This window comes from Salarias fasciatus, chromosome 4 (assembly GCF_902148845.1).
Source record: "Salarias fasciatus chromosome 4, fSalaFa1.1, whole genome shotgun sequence".
NCBI classification, from domain to species: Eukaryota; Metazoa; Chordata; class Actinopteri; order Blenniiformes; family Blenniidae; genus Salarias; species Salarias fasciatus.
In genome coordinates this window covers 15,740,702-15,762,771 of record NC_043748.1, presented here as the reverse complement: position 1 = coordinate 15,762,771, position 22,070 = coordinate 15,740,702, and the positions used below count along the sequence as shown (strand labels likewise).

General features: G+C 45.1%; 1 protein-coding gene across 1 annotated transcript; it reads right to left on the bottom strand.

The window, feature by feature from the left end:
- Positions 1-209: 209 nt before the first annotated feature.
- LOC115387490 (trinucleotide repeat-containing gene 6C protein-like) lies at positions 210-14,730 on the bottom strand. The gene is given in 19 exon segments (XM_030090212.1): positions 210-613; positions 2,113-2,252; positions 2,333-2,406; positions 2,675-2,893; positions 3,577-3,687; positions 4,087-4,191; positions 4,194-4,256; positions 4,352-4,528; positions 4,642-4,806; positions 4,897-5,137; positions 5,231-5,314; positions 5,858-5,977; positions 6,263-6,409; positions 6,521-6,739; positions 7,020-7,097; positions 7,213-7,379; positions 9,021-9,215; positions 10,600-13,125; positions 14,632-14,730. Coding segments are annotated over 19 exon segments (5,250 nt in total). The 5' UTR covers positions 14,657-14,730; the 3' UTR covers positions 210-219.
- Between the last annotated feature and the right edge of the window lie 7,340 nt (positions 14,731-22,070).

Genomic DNA, 22,070 nt, shown 5'->3' with positions numbered 1-22,070 from the left:
CCTTAACTGAGATTCACAAGAAAAAGAAAAAAAAAAAAAAAAACTGCGACTGAAAAAGAAAAAGGAGCAGAGGAGGCGGACGAGGGCGAGCAGCGACAATGTGGCCCCGTCCTCCTCGTGCTCGCCTTTTCACCTTCACGCCCACACTGATTATCTCCACATTGATTTGCAAGGTTTTTGCTCCTGTTGGTGTGTGTGTGTAGCCTCGGCTCGTTTTCCCTACATGGACTCTCCGCTCAGCAGGTCCCCGGGCAGCAGTGTATTGATTGGGGTGGGGCTCCCCATGACGCGTCCCTCCTCGCCACTCGGGGGTCCCCACAAGCTGGAATACTGCTGAACGCCGCCCCAAAGCAGCTCTCCACCCGTCTTTGTGGCGCCTGCTCCCAGGCCGCTGCTACTGCTGCTGTTGGAGCCGTTGTTGTTGTTCCAGTGGGGCGAGTGGCCGATGGGGTGGGAGGCTCCGGACCCGGTGCCGGCCATCCTCGTCTGATTGGTGCCTGGAGTGGCCTGCCAGCTGGTCGTCCCACCAAGCGACTGGCCCTGTGCAAAGAAGCGGTTCACTTCCTCTTCCCCGGCGAACTCGGCCAGGATGGTGGTGTTCCCCAGCACACACCTACACAGAGACGGACGGGGAAGAGAGAAAACCCAAGACTATTTAATCACTATTTATTCCATAAGTTAATGAAAACATCCACAATGTCAATAAATACTGTCCATTTCCATCTTTTAGTCTGATGGTAGTAATGAGTGTGAATGCAGAGTAAAAGGAATGTTTTCTTTGGTTCAAACCAGTGGACTGAACCATGTTGTGTTAACTCAGCGGTGCATAAGAGGACCAGTGTTGTTTTCGTTAACGATGACGACGACGAAAATATTTCGTCAACGCCCCTTTTTTCCGTGACTAAAACGAGACGTGACGAGCTAAAAATATCTCTTTAAAGACGGAAATGTGACGAGACGGATCTGTTGTTTTCGTTAACGAGACGAGACGAGACGAAAATGTCAGTAATTTCACTTTCAAAATAAATTAAAACAAATGCGATTCCCCCAGCTTGTTCACGCAGATCGGCAGCTTTACTCTGAAAATATCAGCAATTCACGAGCTGCTTCCTGTTTGACCAGCCTGCGCTGCATGCACCGGTGTCGTGCCAAACCGGCGCACGAGAGCGCGTGGAGCAACTTTCGCCGGGGCTCGGCGGGAGGAAAAGACGCAGTGATTTATGGATGTATTTTAATCAGAATCCAGCAGAAAAGAAAACAGAACGCCTGGTAGTGGGAGACGGAGGATCTGATCCAACTGTTTGGCTGTTTGTTCTTACTGTGAAAGTGCAACAGGAGCCACTATTGATTAGTGAAGATTTTTTTTCCCCAAGTACCTAATAAATCTTTACTTCTAGAGAATACTTACTTATAGAGAAAATTCAGGTAAAGAATACTTACAAAGTTTATGAAACTCAAGTTATGTTTGTCATTTCAGTTTTGAAGACTTCCACGTGTTTCAACCCATCAAGTGTAGCCAAGGAATTAATTTACTTTATTTCAGTATTTTTAATGCTAGTATTTTCCTAATAACCATCTTAGTATTGGTTTTATCGCTCCTCCAAAAGAATAACAGGCAGTTACTCTTACCAGTTCAAATCGGTAACATAGAAACAGAACAGACCAGTTCAGTTTTAATAAAAGATCTCAGCCTTTATACCAGTATGGACATTATAAAAACAGCTTGAAAGTATCATCAAAATCCTATTAGTCCTCTCATTCTGTCTGCAGAGCTCATATAAGCACTGCATTGAGTTTGCAAAGTGTCAAACAGTCCAGTTTATTATTTGATATTCAAAGGCATCAATGTGTTCTGTTGTTTTTACGCCATTTAAGTATATTTTATTATGTTTTTTTGGTTTACAATTTTCTTTGTCTTTTTCCTTTTAAGGCTTTTTTATGACTAAAACTGGACTAAAACCCGTTTGGTTTTCGTCGACTAAAACTAGACTAAAACTATTAAGTGTAAAAATGACTAAAACTAGACTAAAACTAATGAGCATTTCGTCCAAAAGACTAAGACTAAAACTAAATCAAAATAGGCTGCCAAAAACAACACTGAAGAGGACGTACATGTGCAGGGACTTCTGAGCCTTGGCAGCTTCGTCCTTGGAGCTGTAGCGCACCACAGCGTTTCCTTGTGTCAGGTTGAGGTGGAATGTGATGAGGGGGCCGTGCTGCATGCACAGTGTACGCAGAGTCGAACCATCGATCTGGGCAAAGACAAAAGACGCCGGGGTGAAACATTCGAGCCACCGCTTGCTCATTTTTGTAAATGGTTGGGGACGGTTACCTGTGGAGTGAGGTTTCTCAGAACCAGCCAGCTGCTGGTCCTGCTGGAGCTGTCCGTACTCCACGTGGTACCTGCTGAGCGTGAGAGAGAACAGAAATCCATCAGCTGAATTTCACATCCATGACACACTAAGCCTGCCTAAATCTGACCTCAAGGCAGTTCAGATATCGGATAACATACCAAGTAGAATGCATTTGGGGAAAAAGGACTGTTGACTAAAATTTAAAAAACCGATTGATTTGTCATTGAAAAGCAAAAACTTTAAGGAAATAAATGTGTCTGAAAGTAAAGATATTGTGTTTGTTGAACTTCGGCGGGCCAGACATTTGACTGTGACGCTACCTGTGGTGTAGGAGCTGCTCCAGCCTTGGGCCAGACCCAGAGAGTTTCCCCCCCAGGTGGAGGAAGGCTTTGTGTTGGTAAGGCCCGGCGGGGGGCGAGAAGGGGCTGTGGTGCTGCTTCGAGGCCCTTGGGGGACCTTCCACAGTTCGTGGGATAAGGAAGCCTGGCTGTGAGAGATGGGGCCTGGAGACCAGGTAGATTTCATCTCTGACAGTTTACCTGGACGGGGAACATCACACGACGAGTTAGTTTCCTCAAACATTTTGCCAAAGGACATCTGCGCCCACATAACATTTTCTGTGTAGTTCAAGGAAGGTTTTTAGTATCAGATGTGACGTGAAAAGTGTAGTTCTCTACAAGATATCACTTACTTTTTAACCAATCCTCTAAATATATCCAGCTTTAATTTTCGGGGGTCAATAGGAGGAAATACAAACACAAATTCTCCGCTGATGTATAATAGTTTGAAAACCATGCACTGTTTTCTGTGTTGAGTGACAATACTAATAACTCACTTGAAGTAGCTTTCATAAGTCTCAAGGGCACTTAAGTATCACAACATATCTTTGAAGAAAGCTAGAAAAGATCTTGAATAAAACGCTAGGAACTGCTGCTCTTCACTCTCACTGTGTTTTCCATGGTGGATCTTAGAGGGACGGAGATACACTGACACCACAGGAGAATAATAGACTGCATGAAACACACACTTAAAATGGACAGAGCTCAAATGAAGGTCATATTTTATCAGGAGCTGCGACTTGAATGAAAAAGAAGAGATGTAGCGCTCCAGTTGAATGGTTCAGGCTTGGGGAGTTGCAGTCACAGGAGGGGGAGGATAAAGCTCGTCTGCAGCGATTGGCCGCTGCAGCGAGGTGGGGGTGGGTTACGGACAAACCATGTACCTGCATCGTCTATGTCCGGAGACGAAAGACTGAACGAGCTAGTGTAGGCACTGACTGGCCAATCAGTGGAGGGAGGCAGAGCCTCGTTCTGAGATGAAGTGGGAGAGGAGCCTGAGCCGATGCCAGCAACACAAATAAGACACACACAAACAAAAAAAATAAAGAAAGGAAAAGGAGCAGGAAGAGAAAATGGAAGAAAGAAAAAATAAACAATAATAAATGAGGAAAGGAAGTTCATTAAGAAGAGTATAAACTAGTAAATGATAATGATAACAGCAGCAGTTAAAAGTAGGACAATGAGAAACAAAAGAATAAGAAGCGGGCTCTCTGGACACTCCAGTACAAGGGGAAAGGTCTAGTTCAGTTACATTTCTTTCTTGAGGGAAATAACTCTTGAGTGTATGGATTAATTTAGTTCTACTGGACTGTAATGTAGATTGTGGTTTGTAATCCAGGATCTCTGTCAGAAGATGAGTCAGATGTTCTTCCCACGCATTAAATAGAGCAAACCTTGCAAAATTCTGTTCCCACCTCCACTCCGGTCCCGGAGCAGGTACCGGTTGACATCTTGGATGTTGGTGTTGATGGTGGGCCCACTGGGGACACTGCCGGGGTCACGTTGGGGTCAGTCTCTGGGTCAATATTCTGGAGGCCCTTCCAGGGGACACCAGGGCAAAATTCTGAAAGCAAATTAAAAAATATATATATATCAAAAGGTTGTCAAATAAGCAAATGTGGCTGATGAATTCTCATAAAAGCTGTGTGTGTTGCTCACCTGGCGGCCAGTTGATATTGGTCCCGTTGGCCATCTTGTCGCTGTTGCTCTTGCCCTGTCCCCAGCTGTCTGGTGTGACCAGGGGACTGGTGGGAGACTCGGTGCTGGACATCAGGTTGTAGGGGCTGTAGGAGTCGTCCAGCTGAGGGGGTTTACCAGGAGGACCCAGGTTGGCACCTGGAAAAAAAAAAAAAACCCGCTTGTTACGTCAATGCTGCTTTCACAGGGTTTCTTTAAGATGTCTTGTAGCGACTTGTCATTTTTAGTGTGTATTCCCGGGGTCGTCTCACCGTGCTTGCCCATGTTGGGCTCAAGAGGAGAGGAGTTTCCAGAGAGGCTTTCAATGGAGTTGGGGTGTGTCCACTGTGACAGGCGAGACTGGGGTTGTGGGGGTTCCTTCATGGACAGATTTCCCACCTCCATGCAGTTTACATTCATGTTTGGATTCAGTCCAGCTGACGGCACAGAGAGCGATGTTGTCAACATAAGCTCCAAACGTCAACTCGGTGCTATGGTATTCAATGAGCAAAACAGACGCTACTCACAGAGAGAGTAGGGGCTGTACGTGTTGGGCGATGACTGCGGCTCTTTGGTCTGCAGGTCGGGGAGGCCTGGAGCCTGGGGGTGACCTGGAAATGAATCCAGGGAGGATTTAGTCCCGCCAGGGTGCAGGCTCGAGTGGGAAGGGGGCGGCTGCTGTTGCTGCTGCTTCATCAGCAGGGCCTGGGCCAGCTGTCGCTGGTGCTGTTGGATCTGCTGCTGCATGTTATTGATTGTACGTGCAACCTGGAATGACATCCGAACGCGGACATATTTAGGAGGTTCTGGATGATGGACGTCAACATATTCAAAATTATTAACATTTTCCTATCAACTTACTTGCTGCTCTTGTTGTCGGATGGGGCCAGAAACGTTGCGCTGCGCCTGCAACATCTGCTGTTGAATTTGTAAACGCTGGTACGCCTGTAGATTAAGTGTAAACAAGATATAAAAGTCAAAGAGTCCCATTAACAGTTATGTCTTCGTGTTCTGCAAAAAATACAGATGGTGAGTAAAAAGGTGGCCTAATGCAGAGTTCTCAAACTGACATGATCATGTAATTAGGAGGCCACTTTGGGCATACAACAAAAAAAAAAGCACATTTATTACTTTAACTCCCTTCTTTTATTTCAAATATTGTACAATAACACAAAATTAAATCAGTGGGTGCAGATGTTTTTCTGCTTCCTTAAATATTTGCATTTCAAAGTATTTCCTTCTGGTCAGACATGTGACAAAAATTATGATACGATACTTTTCATATAAACTTAATAAAAAACACACATGGGGTTTGAAGTTTGTAAAGGAATAGCTAATCTAATCTGGTGAACATCCTGTGCTTCTGTTATTTCTTGCACTTGGGGTAGTAGGAGTATTTTTGTTTCCAGTCTCAGATATGAGCCTCAAAGGAACAATATCTGATACATCGCAAGAACTGAGAGCAGAAAAAAGCAAATACAGACTTACCAGTTGCAGCTGGTAAAGTTGATTCAGAAGGGTCATATGTTGAGGGTTTATTGGTGCGGTTAAAAGTGCAGGATTCAGACCAATGTTTTTTGCTGCAAACTGTAAGAGCTGTGCTTGAACCTGTTGGAGAACAATCAAATAGAATTTGTTTAAAATATATTTTTGTGTGTTGAAGGGACACAAGACACGGCCTGTAATCTCCTTCCTGCATGATGCAGATAGTTGAACGGCACCTAAATTGATACATAATATATGAGAAAAACCGTGCTGGAGATGTTTTAAAGGACTGAGATAAAATATTAATTCCTGCATATCTTATAAAGCCCCGCCAAGTAAACTGTTAAGTAAGTGGTAAATTAAGCCGCATGTGCATGCAAATGTGTATATTTGCGTGTGTGAGGGTACCTGAGGGGAGAGAAACTGAGGCACTTGAGCACGTAGACTAGGCTGAGAGGAGCTGAGAGGCGGCACTGGTGGCTGAGGAGGCGGCTGCGGCTGCTGCATTGCCCGGGCTTGTGCTGCTCCACCACCGCCAAACATTCCACTCTGCATCTGTCGAAGCAGAGAAAGAGTGGCGAGTCTGTCAAACACTGAGCTCTCAATCTCGCTGTATCGGTCTCGTTAACATTTGGGAGAAGAGTGACGACAAAAGACATGACTCACCTTATCCATGAAGGGCAAGCGGGGATCTGCTGAGGGGTCTTTGGAAAGAAGCGGAGGCCGAGGGCAGCTAATGGGCTTGTTGATGAGCCCGTTGTTGTAGTCGTGGCCAGCTATCCCCATCCCACGTTTGTCCAGCTCTGTCTTCTTCTCCAGCAGGGCACTCATGGCCTGATCCAGGTTCATGTTGTTGCTTTTCAACGCCTCCTCTGCCGGATCCCGCTGGAGATTCACCAAAAAGTGATGCAAAAATAAATTAATATTGGAACACCACAATGAAAAAAAAGAAGGTAAAGCAGTTTGTTTTCAGTAATTCTACAAAGTTTCTACAAGTTTGATTTCTTATAACGAAAGACATCATAAAATTAGGACAATCATCAAATCTCAAAATTTTTCGACAGTGAAGAACCAGTACATTTGTGCGCTGTGTTAAATCCACCAAGAGCTCTGGAGTAGTTCATACTTTCTACAACATGTAATTGTGGTTGGCAGTTGAACCCACCGGGAAGCCCATGTCTGTCAGCTGCTTGATGAGACGGTTCATGATCCAGGCATCTTCCTGCTTCCCTGGGACCTTCCCCTGATGAAGATGATGGGAGCAAATAATTAGTAGGATGACATAATAGAATCATACTTAATGAATTAAACAAAAGATTTAAGGGAGGGCTCAATGTGTAAACAGTCCTGCTGCATACCTTCTGCGGGCCCTTTTTGGATGCATTTCCCCATGAGTTGCAGGAAGAGTTGCTCTCCTGGGAGGCAGTGCTGTTCCACATGTCTCCCTCCTCTGCATCCCACTGACCACCCGACATGCTGAGCTCCTCACCTCCACCTCCCCATCCGTCTTGCATAGGTTTGGGGGCTGAAACACAGAGTGGGGAAAAATATATGTAAGAACAGCAGCAATGAAAGCAAACAATTTCTAACAGCAAAGTTTACTACAATTAGGGATGGGTACCGAATTTCGGTAATTTTTTGGTACCGACCGAATTCCCGCTGAAGTACCGAGTATCAATTCACGGGAAATCCGTCGGTACCACATTTCGGTACCTGAACGCACCTTTTTTTTTTTTTTTTTGACCCTGAACTCACCTTGACATGATGCATCGGCAAGAGCGGAGGACACGGTGACGCGGTTACGTGGGTCCAAAATCTTCTGAGTATTTTGACTCGCAGACCGGGAGCAAATATATAATATACCGGGAGAGCGGACACGCACACGGGCCGGGGGGGGGGGGGGGGGGGGGGGGGGGGGGGGAGGGGGCTTGTGGCTGCCGTCCGGAATAGACCCCACCGACCTGGAACACACCGGCCGTTCGGGAAACCTCCCGATGGCCACCCCGCCCCTGTTCGGAGTGGTTCGCGGGAGGAACAAGCCGCTTCTGCTTCTGCGATGGTCGCTCCCGCTGCATGTCACTTCCTAAACAATGCTCTGTGCATGCGCGGCTCGAAACAAGAGCGCGCATCGAGGCGGCGACTCGACATGATATGTCATCACGCAAAAGCGGTCCCACGGGGCGTTTGATTGGCATTATGACTGCCCAATCACGAGTTGGAACCATATAATTCTGATCCTCCAGTGTAGGCTCTATGCACAACTCGGCTACTTCCTGAACTTCAGGGGGCTCCTTGTTTCCTGTCTTTCATGATAGGATGAGCTGATTAATGCAGGTGTGTCTGAAGCTGTTCCAGAGGCCAGACACACCTGCATTAATCAGCTCGTCCTATCATGAAAGACAGGAAACAAGGAGCCTCCTGAAGTTCAGGAAGTGGTGAAGTTGTGCATAGAGTCCATCCCTTTGAGTGTTTGTTTACTGTAGAGGTGCCTGGTGCTGCTAATGTGAAACATTTCATACAGCTATTTATTTTGAGTCTATTTTTATTATGTTATTTATTATTGTTATTTATTAAAATTTTTTACTTTATCCCCACACACATTTTTCTCAAGTTCTATGTTGGAGTTCTTTCAGTTGATGTTATTGAAGCACAAATGTTGAAAATTCCGAAGTTTTGACTATTTTTTTAAATATACAAAATAACTTTAATTACCAAATGCATATTCCCCCCCCCCCCCCCCCCCCCCCCCCAAAAAAAAAAAAGTATCGAAAACAGGTACCGAAAAATACCGATATCGATTCGCAGGTACCGAGTATCGGTATCGTATCGATTCAGATGTGAAAGGTACCCATCCCTAACTACAATCATTACCTGATCAAATGTTCTTTTCTAGTTATACTGCTAGTGAGTTCTCAAATCTCTAATCTAGAAGAAGACTGAACTGGGTAAGATAAATCTGATTGCTCTGTTACAATGCAGCCACTAGGGGTCAGTATAGATTCTTGTTAAAAAAAAAAAACACACAGACACTCCAGCCTCTTGTTTCCCTTGTGCCATATTGATGTCCTTGATGTGACTTGATACAAGAAAATTAGGGAACTTTTTCAGGCGTTACAGTTCCTGAACGACACAAACAACATGACATTTACAGGATGATGCTATTTACCAGGTTTGCATGATGCAGATGTCATTGGTGGGTTGCTCCTGCCATAATTTTCTGGGTTGCTTTCTCCCCAGCCCCCACAGTTCCCGCTAGGTTTCCCCCAGGCAGACGTGCCGTTATCTACGCTGACCGGAGAGGGTGCAGGTTCCCCCCAAGAGCTCTCTGATTTCGTGTGGGAGCTGGGTAGCTCTCCCCAACCTGGAGGACACACAAGGACAACAGTTTGTTGATCAAAAGCTCACTTCACGGAAGCAAATAACTAAGAAACAAGCTTCACTTGCAACTGTAAGCTATGACTGAACAAATCTTGAAAACATGGTTATAATTATATCTTGAGGCCATTTTATCCATTTCTATTCCATAAACAGTCCTCAGACAAAAGAACTCCATAGGAAGAACACCTGTCTACAAAAAATTGTTAGCTTTGTGAAATGTTGCAATATCTGTCTCACTTCAGATGAGTTAATGACCTTAACGAGTCTGCGATTAACAAGAAGACCCCATTTATCCCTCTGTTTTGAAGTGTGAAGTGGCAGCCATGTGGGGAAGCAAAATCCTGTGCCTGGCTTAGCAGGATAGTTGATAGAGGGAGGAGATGCCCATTTAAGATTTGGCGCAGTCCAATCCCTTTTGGCACGAGACGCACAGTGCAGTCTCTAGGGCTGTGACAGTGCCAGGCTCAGCTTAGCTCTCTCACCAGGGAAAGGTCAAGTCCAAAAGGCGGCTCCAAAATTATAGCTAACGTTCATCCTTCTGGTATGGCTGGGTTCAGAGTTACCCTGATTTAAACCACATACAATGGGACAAACCAACTTTCACATTTCTTTCCTGATTTAGTGCAGATAAATTATGGCTACTCTGATTGGCTTTTAGCCGATTACATGCTCGATAAGTTAGCATGATGGTCTGCTCACAGGCTGTATTCCATCAAGTGGAAACAGCATGCAAGGTCAAGTGCAGGACAGCAGGGGGCGTCTGCCCCCCTGTCAGTGGTGATGGTGTTGGTGGGGGGGGGGGGGCTTGCTCCACCTCCTCCCTTCAACTACTGACAGATGGCAGCTCCCATATAATCACTCACTTCCGATTCGTTTCAAACAGTTTGTGGTGAATCAGTATTTTCACAAGCACTTTGTAAACAGCATTCTTGTGCTTCCTTTGGGTGCCCATGTGGGGTTGCCAAGGTTACAAGTATCTAGTGTTTCTAAATGCGAGGAGACCCTGGGAAGGACGAGGCTGGCACTGCCTGACTGATTTAGAGAGTTGATTAGATGTAAATCCAAAGTGAGCGAACTAGGTCAAGATTTTACCTTTAAGTGGATCAACAGCTTGGAGCCTAATAGTGCACTGCACCAACTACCTAACCAGCTTTCATGTTTGACACCTTTACTTTGAGTAGTACAAAAGAAAAAGAAAAAAAAGAAACAAATCACAGGGAAAAAACAATTAACTTTGAGAACATTTGATGAGCTAAAGTGAACAATTTAAACTATGAATGCAAATGTTGTTGAATATATGCAAATGAAACTGGACATGCAGTATTGTTAACAGAAGACTGAAGGATAAGAGCACGATGTTTTCTTACCTTGAGCTATCAAGGAACCTCTGTTATGAGATGGCCCAGACGGGTGTTGCACAGTAGGATCCATAGGCCCGCCGGGGGGCCCTGGGTTTTGGGTATTTTGGCTATGGTTCTGTAAAGGTGCAGGTGGCCCATGATAGGGGTGATTGTGAGAGTGGGAGTGGTTGTTGTTGGAGCCTGGGGTGTTATTGCCACCAGTGGTAATTTTGGCTTGGGACATCCCTGGATTGTTCCTGTCCCACAAATTAACTGCCTTGTTGTAGGTACCAGGGTCACCCCACGCGGAAGTTCCATCGTCTATCTCCATCTTGCGGCGGATTGAGGGAGGGGACGGCTCTTCCCAACCTGTTGGCTCTGCTGAGGACTCTTTCTTGCTGCCACTCCAGCCCGCACCTTGCTTCACTGAGCCTGAGCCACCCCAAGAGCCCATGCCCCCTGTTCCACTATTACCACTGGGCCCATCCTGAGGCTTGCTCCCCCATCCTTGAGGGGGGCCGCTGGGGCGCTGGGGCGCTGATTCTCCCCAGCCCCCATTTCCTCCAGCTCCAGATATACCAGGTCCCGAAGATGACATTCCCCAGCCTCGTGGATTTTCCTTCCAGCCTCCTTGTTCTCCTCCCTCCCATCCAGGGTTAGTGGGGCTCTTTTTGCTCTCTTCTGGTTCGCCCCAGTCCCCTGTATTATTGCTTCCTCCACTGTTGCCCCAGTTGTGGGATGTCTTGGGTTGCTCTCCCCAGCCCTGGGATGTTGACTTGGCGTGAGAATCATCCCAACCAGTAGACTTCTCCTCCCCCCAGGACTGGCTACCATTCTTGGGTATATTGGTGGTTGCAGGCCCACCTGCTGGAGGGTTCCCCCAGCCACCTGGACCACCTGGGCCACCTGGGCCACCTGGGGGCTTAATGCTGTTCGTTGGCTCTCCCCAACCAGAGCTGGGCTGAGTGGTGGTAGCCATGTTTCCACCCCAGCCTGAGGCTCCCTGAGAACCAGGCACATCATTTTTGCTCCCAGAGTCAGTCCTCTGAGTCAGGCCCGTGTTACTGTTGGATGGACCCTGGGTATCACTTGGAGTGGTAGGGCCAGAGCCCCATGATTCAGTGCCTACATCATTCTGGCGTTTAGTATCGTCCATGTCCCAGGAGGTGTGCTGGCGAACAGGGGTCTGTCCCCAGCCAGTGTTGCACAGCACTCTGGGGTCCAGATCCTGGGCAGGCAACAGAGGAGCTGGATTATCTCTAGATGAGCGGTCTCTCCGCTGGGGATGTCCTTCCATACTGTCACTGCTCCCTTCACTAGCAGCTGCTGTGCTCACAGCTCTGCTCCAAGGACTAGTTTGTGAGTCCTGAGGGGGGGAGCTGGGTGCATCCCAGCCTCCCTGGGCTTCATCAGTGTGCTGCTTGCCCCAGTCTCCACCAGACTGTTCACCCCAGCCTCCTGAGTTTCCCGCTCCACCTCCTCCATGTCCCCAGCCAGATTCCCAGCCAGGTGATTCTTTAGATGAAGTTGCCTTTGAGTTGCCACTGTTACCCCAAACCGAGTTAACATCTTCTCCATTGACCTGGGAGCCCCCTGGTGGCGGCTGGCCCATGGAACCCAAGACTGCAGGTGCATTACCCCAGCCAGGCATGTTGCGGATGGGGCTTGGAGGTTCCTGCTTATTAGTGTGATTTGGTCCATCAGTTTTAAGGTTCTGAGGTTCTGAACTGAAAGACACATTCGTGGATGGGGAGGGGTGTAGCTCTGATGAATCAGAAGCCATTATAGTACCCCAAGCACTGCCAATCCCCGAGGAGTTACTGTTAGTGTTGGCTCCGGTACAGGTGCTGGTCGGGGCTGGTGGGGGGCCAGGTGGATTACAGAGGTTGGGTGTAGATTGAGGAGGTGAAATGGTGTTGGCTCCCCCTGAGCTGCCTCCCCCTGTGCCACCCGCGTCATGCCCCAACATGGGCCAGGCAGACGGGTTGGCGTTAGGGTTTAGGTTCAAGTTAAAGTTGGTGGTGGAGGATGACGAAGACGAACCCCAGCCTCTGCTGCCGCCTCCTCCTCCCACCGCGCTGTCACCTTTCCCGTCACTCCCCACTGAGGACTGAGGGGGGCAATGGGAGGGTCCAGGCCCAGAGCCCCAGCTGCGATTAGATGCAACCTGGCTAGAGAGCATGCTGGTTCCAGTATGATTGGCAGGACCAGGACCACTGTTGGCTTTGCTGCTAAGGTGGTTGGCAGGGAAGTGGCCTGTCTGGCTATTGGCTCCCGTAGCCATGCTCACTGTACTACAACTACTGCTAGTACTGCTGCTGCTGCTGGTCAGGCGACCAGAGTCAGTGTCCAAAGGGCATCCTCCTGGAGAGGCCTGGCTCTGGTTGAGGGTAATAGAAGGCCAAGCCTCTGTGTCCTTCTGGTCGATGATCAGTTGATCCCAGCCACTGAGATTTGTGGAAGATACAGCACTTGTGGCACTTCTGTTGGCTGGCAGATGTCCCCAGAGGGGATTATCATACTGGGGCCCCTGGCCACTCTGTGGGGGCAGTTCTGCAAAGCAGGGAAAGAAAATAAACAGACGACTATGAGCAAACAGAACTCATCTGCAAAGCACAAGTTTTGTACGTCATCACACCCACATAAGCTTAATAAAGCTGGAATACCATGGCAACATGTAAGATGTCTTCTCATGTGTACACAGACAATACAAGATGGTTTAATATTGAACAAACACAACACCCACATTAAAAATGCTCACACTGATGATTTATCAATACCAGAATAAGCTTTGATTAGAAGATGACTACATTTAAGAAGACTATGAAGCACTTTAAATTTCTTTTGTCATGCATTCACTCTATAGTGAAAGCATGGTTAGTTTTAGCAATATACTGTATACATACATAAACTAAACCACAAAGTTGCACCTTCAAATTAATTAAATTATAGCTTAACTTTACATAAAATGGTATTCACTGCAATTATCAGGACAAAGCAGCAAAAACATGTTTTGAATAATATTATTGCCAAATAATAAATGCATATCCCAAACTGTATATTTCTATTATTACTGTAGGTACTGATTACTATTCTGACAAATTATGTAAACAAAGTAACGTGAGAGAACAAGTGTTTGTTAAACGCAATAAAAAGAACATATTAAAGAAGCGCCTAGAAGCTGAGTCACTCTTTAATTATGGCCCACTATGCATCGTAGTTATGACCTTCAGACAACACGATGCACAATGGTTCAGTCGTCCTCTCTGAGCCCCAGGAAGACTTTTTTTTTTTTTTGTTAAATCAACACATCAACCTTCATCTCCCTGTACAATCATCTGTCAACATCATATAATGTTTCAGCTTCTCTTTGAATCATACAGAGTTACCAGCATCTCCTCTGGAATTTCAAAGTACTCAATAGTGATTACAACATAAATGAAGACCAGATCATACCTGCTGCGCTGTTCAAGCTGACACCACTGCCTAATTTCTGCTGCCCCTCATGCTTTTGTTGTTGTTGTTGTTTACATGCGACCTCACATGCATGCGTAGTTTGCATGCAGATCTACTGTGTCACAACTGCACCAGGGGAAAGACAGCATTTGTGTACCGCCCCATTTAAAGCTTTCTTCTGCTAATTTAACTGGAGTAGAAGGACAGAGGACTCAGTGAGAGAGCAGAGGGGGAAAAAAAAAGAGGGCACTGTGTTTCTGATACACACAGTACTGTCGTTCGCTAGCGTCACTCCACTGAGAAGTGCAGAACCGCCATTTTCTCCGTCCTGAACTAGAGCCAAAGAGGCTCCAATCTACTGTCAGTCGGTACCTCTGCAATCGCTGCTTTCAATGCATGCTTCGCTCACAGTAATAAACGCACAACATAAAAAACTCAGTGCGCTTCTCTGTAATGCAACGTCGCTGCGGCTTTAATATTTAAAAGTGATCATCCACACAGTGCGCAAGAACTAACAGCCAAAACAATGCAGAAGAGACAGAGACGAGGGAAAAACGGAGACAGGAGAAGGAGGTGGAGATGTGCTACACAGTAATGAAATACCTGTGGAGAGGTGCCTCCCGACCATCCTGTAACGAGCTAGGTTTTGTGCAACGCAGCGACCATCCTTGTCTCAATATGTCTGCTCGGCTCGCCAAGCTTCTGAGGCTCATTTCTGAAATGCTGCCAAGAAGTTGCACAGCTCTTGCGCGGCATGAGACAACCCCCCTCCCTCCTCCTCCTCCTCCCCCTCCCTTCCTTCCTCACCCCTCATGCTCTGTCCCTCCCACCAACACAGCTTTGGCTGGGTCTCTCCTCTTCTATCTATTGCCTCCCTCTGGTTTTATTTATATCACGCTCTATTCCTATCCTGACGGAGGATATTCTCCCTCTCTGCAAAAGCACTGAAACAAGACTGGTGGGGGGAGGGGATGGGAGTGTTCGAGAGAAACAGGGGCGACTGGAGACTTTCATTATGCACTCACGAGGCACGAGGTAAAACAAAACAAAAGGGGGACTGGTCTGAACCCCCCTGCCACATTTTTCAGCCTTTCAAAACTGTCACAAAATATTTAGCTCCATCTGCAATTAGCACTGCTGCCCACAATGGAAAGCGTTGTGAATAGCAGCTGCAGGAAAGGGAGAGCACGCAAAACCTCACAAAACCCGATGCATCCCATCCGAGCACCGAAATTATAATTTTCTCACACATACGCATATGCTGATGTATGAACAGGCATATAGGCAGATTACACAAAAAAAATGTCAGTTTTAGTCTAAATATATTACTACTGGTACTTTGAAATTCAATAATCGGTAGCGCTGAGCTTCAAACAGACACCTGCCACTTTATGGGCTGGCAGGGCCATGCAGCGAGAACACTCGTACAGATCGGATCACATGGCGTGATTACAGACTGGTAATCTTGTCCAAAACATGGCACAGCATCCACAAGGAAGACACTTGCACGAGGGTAGAAGATATCCATGAGATAAAGGGCATACGAGGTAGAGGATAGGAAGGACACAGAGCTTAGTAAGAACAGCAAGGATCAAGGCGGCTATTGTTTACAAATGATCCTTGTGCCCACACAACAACACAATAAGTCAATGTTTCGTAGAGAACAGAGTCTCTTTATGGCAGAGGTTCGTCTCCCCCCCGAGCCTCTCCACTGTGACAACCTAACAAATGGTGAGGGCAGAGCTACTAAGTCTTTTTGTACTAACAAACAAACAGTACAAATGCTGCAACTATGATGCACACATTTACATATTCAGACATGTCACATACAAGAAAAAATAGGAAGTTGGTTCACCTTCCGTAGACGACAATCAGATAAAATCTATTTCAGTATTCCACAATGAATGTCATGAATGATGACAAAAAGTGCTGTGTGCAATATTGAGATATGAGATTATTTTCATTTTGAAGAGAGATGGCACAAAATGTTTTTTTCTAAAACGTATGAGTTCTCCATTAATTCAGACAGTCTGTAAAAAGTGAATGTAGATTTTTCTGCTAGTGGCTTCAGGTTTAGAAGGGGGGAAAAAAATAAACATGATACATATTAAAACATGACCAACAACTGTTGCCCAGAAATTATTTGCCTCATTTGGGTAGTTCTCATCATAGTGAAAGCAAGTTGGAGCATCTAGAAAACCATTTACAGATGCTTGATAAGTCCTGTGCTCGCCTGCTTTTAGTCACCAGCTATCAGGTAGGAGTGAAAAGGTCAGTACAAAGGACCTGTGTTTTCTCAGCTGGCATAAAGGATGGAACATTGCTCCCTTCAAAACGGTTTGTTTTTATGTTATTTGATGTGAAAAACAGGATGTGATGCAGCGATTGACTGAAGAAGTCAATCACAAGTGGGTCAGTCGGGTATTGGGGCAGGAAGTCAATTCCACAGCTCCATTACTCTGTCGCAACTGCACTGACTCCGGTTGCAAACGACGTCACTGGAGTAAGATTACAGCCTTCAACAGGATGTTTCTGCTTCATTTTGTATTGTAGGATGACAGAGAGTCATATATAAATGCATGTTTTCATATAGTTATTTATATGATAAACAGTGGAGGGCCTGGCAACCTTTTCTTGGTCATTTGAACAACTTTGATCAAAAACATCTGGTGTGCTTTTCTGTCATTATTTTAATGGAATTTATGAGAAATGGCAAACGTTTCAGGTTAGGCTGGCAATCTAGCTGTCTAGAAGGGTCTTTTGCTTGTGATCTACCACAATCTTGAAAAAAAAAGTGTGTTGGAATACAACTACAGCTCAACTACTTGGAGAAGCGATTTCTACTCCTTTTTATGGAAAAACACTCAAGGACCCATTTCCCACAACACCTCTCACTGTTTTGTCTAGAGTTGAGAGCATTTCCCCGTACTGTAACCATCTAGCCGGATACGTTGTTTCAAATCAAATTATTCTGCAATGACTTGAACAGCCTGTTTCAGAACATGGAAAACTTGCAAAAAAAACAAAAAATGTGGTGGGAAAATGAGGTATTTATAATCATTCCTGATTTTCATGGAGTAAAAGTATAGATAAATTGTAATTATAATAGATTCTAAACTTACTGAGAATACATAAATGTGGATATATGCATTTGTATCAAATGTGTCTGACAAAACACCATTCTGTTCCATGTGCTATCAGATAATCTTCTGAATTTTTATACGCATAGTTTGAAAACTTTTTAGGGCCATTGGGTACAACACATGGAAGGATGCTCTAAGGCCAAATGAGGTTTAACAAGGATCAGGAGGATTGAAAATACAAGAAAATATAACGTGGGGCGTGAGGGACAGAGATGGATGTTGAGCGATAGGAGGAGGAAATAATCTAGGAGGGCTGTGTGGGCCTCAGCTGTACTGATCCGGGCTTAATGAAGTCCCCAAGGGGCAGAGAGACTGGATGGTACGGAGCTGACAATGCATGCTGCCAGCCAGATGAACGACTTTTTCTGAAAGACGCTAAAACACACACACACACAGAAAACACCTTTCAGGAATGTAGTTACCTCAGTGTTTAAGGATCACAGATGCTGTGTTTTATGCGTTGTAACAGTGCATAACATTACAGCAGCAACACAAAAACTTAATGGCTGCATCTGCCTATTATATGCAAGTGGCTTTACTTCAGCTATTATTTACAACGCGACGCAGGTAGATATATTGAAAATACAACATCTATGCAAGATGATATACTTTTATGAAGAGTCAACTAGATATTCAAAGAAGCAGAGTTAGCTTTCTTGTGTTAGAAGTCATATATTTTCTGTGCGCTATCATGCAAGGAGAAGCACAGGAGTAAATGTCATTGTTATTCAAAGTCTGGCCTTGTATTGTTTTTTGTGGATGTGGGAATTCTTAGTTCAGCAATGAAAGTTAGATTGACATTTGAGTTCATTGTGCAACCTGAATGCCACATTAACTTAGTAACTACATTCATTTGCAGCTAAAAGCTTTTCAATCATTCCAAAAGAAGACTGTCAAACATGCAGGTTTTATTATATTCCTTGCTATTGTTGGCAGTAAACAAAAACAAATTCAACACTCTGGACTCTTGCCCTCATCTGACATCTATTTAGATGATCTTATGCTGTTAAAAAGAGTAAGATGCAATATTTTTAGTCGATTTGGCAGCATTTAAAGCAAAATCTATTTGTAGTACAGTATTATAATTATTTTTCTAGGAGGTCATAAACTTTCATATAAAGCGGTACTACCACAGGCATTTCAAACACCCACACCTCCTTAAGGAACAATAAATCTGTGTGCGAGATTTGAGGATGCTCTGCGATAAGACAACATCTTTATGTTACAGTTAATCGAGAGTCTGGGAGAGGCATGGTCACACAGCATTACAAAGAGTTGCACGATTCATGACAAGAGAAAGTGGAACAAGACAACACTTCCAGACGCAACAACAAAAGACTAAAGCGGCAAAGTAACAATTATTTCCCTGTGCTGCTTGGAGAGATTCCAGGAAAAGCATAAACAGATAGTTTTTTGAACTTTCTCATCTTGGATCAAACACTGCTGGCATGATGAAAGAGATTGCTCGCATACGTGGAGAATCCTTGTCACAAACTGACGCTTCGGTTGCAACTGCTTTGTGGTAAATAGATTGTTACCACAACGCTGTCCCAGGGGAATAAGAATAACAAGGACAAAATGTGTTTTATAAAAAGTACACAACTAAGACATCTGGCTGTCATGTTTGCCTGTCAGTATCCTCTTTCCCCTCCTCCTCCTCCAAAGGATAAACCAGGTCAAGGGCTTCCTTCTGCGTGCCAGTCTTAAAATAGCCTGCTTTCTCATGCCTCCACTACATGAAAGAGCCCTGGGATATGGATTGTTAGCCAAGCAAACGGCAACATTGGGAAGAAGGATACAATAATAGGAAGATTGACAGACGTACATATAGTAAGTGCAGCCTGGCTAACCCCGGCCACCCCGGGGCCAAAGAGAGTATGTGCGAGTGTTGGTTTTGGTATAAGCGGAGGTGGAGACGACGGAGAACACGTGCAGCACAGACGAATGTGGCAGAGAAAGGCAGGGGCACAGAGCAAGGCGGAAAAAAAAAAAAAGAAAAAGAGAGAGTGAGTGCTGAACATTTGTGGTGTGGTTAACAGAGAGCTGATGTTTAATCACATCACAAGACATCCCAGCCCTCTTTGAGGGGATTCCCAAGGCTCTTTTACAGCGTCATCAGCAGACTTAAAGAGCACATCAAGCCTAGTGTGCATGTACTTTCTCTCTTGTCTATCCTGAAAGCTGCTAGCACATCTTTCACTTGGCAGAGCATGTTTTTTTATTATTGGTGATGACTCTCGTCTGCTACAGGAATATTGTGTGACGCTAATTAACAGTATATTTTAAGATGCTTTACAGATAGCCATTACTTCAAAATTCAAAATCCGATATGACCAACAATCTGAACAATTTTTAAAACCCACAATTGCCTCAAGATGTTCTAAACCGTCCTCGAATGCCTCTCAGATGGTGCTGAATGAGCTATCCAGGTTAACCGACACCAAAACACCGTCGACACTCTCAGCATTTGGGATTCTTCTGTTTACTTAGTGCTGCAAAAATATTTTCATTCAGGCTGGGCCAAACTTGGCACTACCACATACTTGTGTTTAGCCGGGCTTGATTCTGTCGTACACAATACCGAGTTGTATAGTTGGAAGACTGTTTTGTTTTGGGTTTTTTTCTTTTATCTACAACTATTTTCATAAACAATACACCTACTCTCCTCTGGCAAATAAAGCAATTATATATTTTTTGTGCATATTAAACAGCAAAGTTAAATCTTGAGTTATATCACATTAGAAATGCAAGCTTAATTCATTGACAGTCAAATGAAACAGGTCAATAAAAACCCTTCATAGCAACAGTTTTTTAATACTGTGTCACTACTATTATTATTTTTAAGAAAACTGACCTTTTGTTGTACTGTCTGACCTTTAAAAAACACCAGCACTCCTGTGTTAACATGCCTCGCAGTAGAACAACACTGTGTGTGTGCGTTAAGTTGAGCAGGGACGCATAAGCTAAAACTGCAGTGGAATGTTTATATTTACACACATGCACATGTATACATACTGTACAGACATGCACACAGAGCACCATTATCAGCCCCGGCTTTTCCAGAGAGCCCACGTGTGACTGGGTAATGAAATACGGGGAGAGGTAAGACAGAGTTGGCGGATGGAGAGGAGAGGGGGAAGGAAAGGCGATGAATACAGCTAGTGTACTTCTACTGTTAGCTATCGGCAAGGCGTGCAAGTAGAGAAAGAGGTGCTCATTCTCTCAGCAGTCAAGACCGAGTGGGATAAGTGATGCATGAAGGTGAGTTAAAAACAGTGAGTTTTTTAATTTTTTTGCAGAGGATGCAAGGTTTTAAAACTACAGGTCATAAAAAGAAACAGAAACTGCAACACAACTTTTTTTTTGTAGATCTCTGATTTGTAGCCTTCAGTACGCAGCCTCTGATTGCATATATGAAAGAAAACCCTCCTACTGGACTCCTATCTGCCCTTCAGTCTGGAGGGTCCTCCTGTACGTCTGTCCTAATGTAATCAGTCGGTTCAAAGATGCACAGAGAGTAGAAGCAGAGTCAAGTTGGTCTGCCAAAGAGGGGCGGAGAGAAGTAGCAGCTTTTACCGTAAGCCATGAGTCACTTCAGCCCACAGAACTGGACCTCTGCCATGCTAGCTCTCTCTTTCTTTCTTTCTTTTTTCTCTCACTCAGTCTTTCTATCTCTGCCAGGTCAGCCCCACAGAGGCGGCCAGCCAACTAGCGAGCTCCTTTTTGCTCCTCCTCCAAAAACAGGAAACACTGTGAAGTGTTGGGCAGCGACAATCAACAAAGAGTAGCAGAATGATGATGATGACGATGAAGAGGAGGAGGAGGTGAAGAAGAAAAAAGGAAGAGTGAAGACGGGACAGACGTCACATCTCCATGGTTATGAAACCACTTCCAAATAGCATCACAGGCGTTGGACGACACTCAAACATGCCACTAAAACTTGTTTCCATTCATACACAATGAAAAAGTGCCAAGTGCCCTAAAACACCATCATCTTCAAAGCGCAGATGATACTTTATTAGGAGATGGGAGACCGTTGCCACTTAAAAACGCATAAGAGTCTGGTTTATCGCCATAGCCGCGGGAAGGAAAACACACATGCAAAGATAGCCAGCTGTGTTTACTCTCAATCCTCAACCCCAGTATTCCTCCATCCCCAGTTCCAATTCCCAGCCATGCAGCGTGAAGATAAACAACAGCGAGCAGCACCTGTGATCCAAGTGCTTTTGTTTTGCTCCACAGGTACACCCCACAAAGTTACAATCAAAGCACCGAACAAACAACAGGTAGATAAAGCCACTTTTTTGAATAATGAAACGATGCAAAACCGAACCACTCTAATACAACTGATGCAAGCCAATTAGTAGGTCCTGATAATGTATTCTCTTTAACCAGGCAAAATACCGGCAAGGGAATTCATTCTGTGGAATCTGCCAAAAGTCATGCATTTTCTTTCACCGTATGGAGGGAAACTTTAACCTCGAGCTAAATTACATAATAATTCTTTCCCAATTGCTTTAAAAAAGAGTAGATTGTGTTGCGGTTCTAGAAGTTCCACTTGAAAACTATTTTGAGTAACAATAAGGTTATGTTACATATGTTACACCACAGACAAACAACTGTTGTATCTGCAGTAACAGCTGATTCTTTGAACACAAAGAGCACAAAGAAAGGGAACAAGAGATAAAGTGACTTGCCAACAAAGTGTCTAGGCTGACCTGTGGGCAAGCTGGCTGTGGAGGATGAGGAGCAGGAGGGAGAGGAGTGTATGGCTACTGCTGCTGCAGGTTCACTAGTGGCGGGTTGTCCCGTGGTGATGACAGGCAGGGTCCCGGAGGGCAGAGGCTGGCCCCTCTTCAGCAGCTGCTTGTGCTCCTGCTGGCGGAAGCGTGGGGGCAC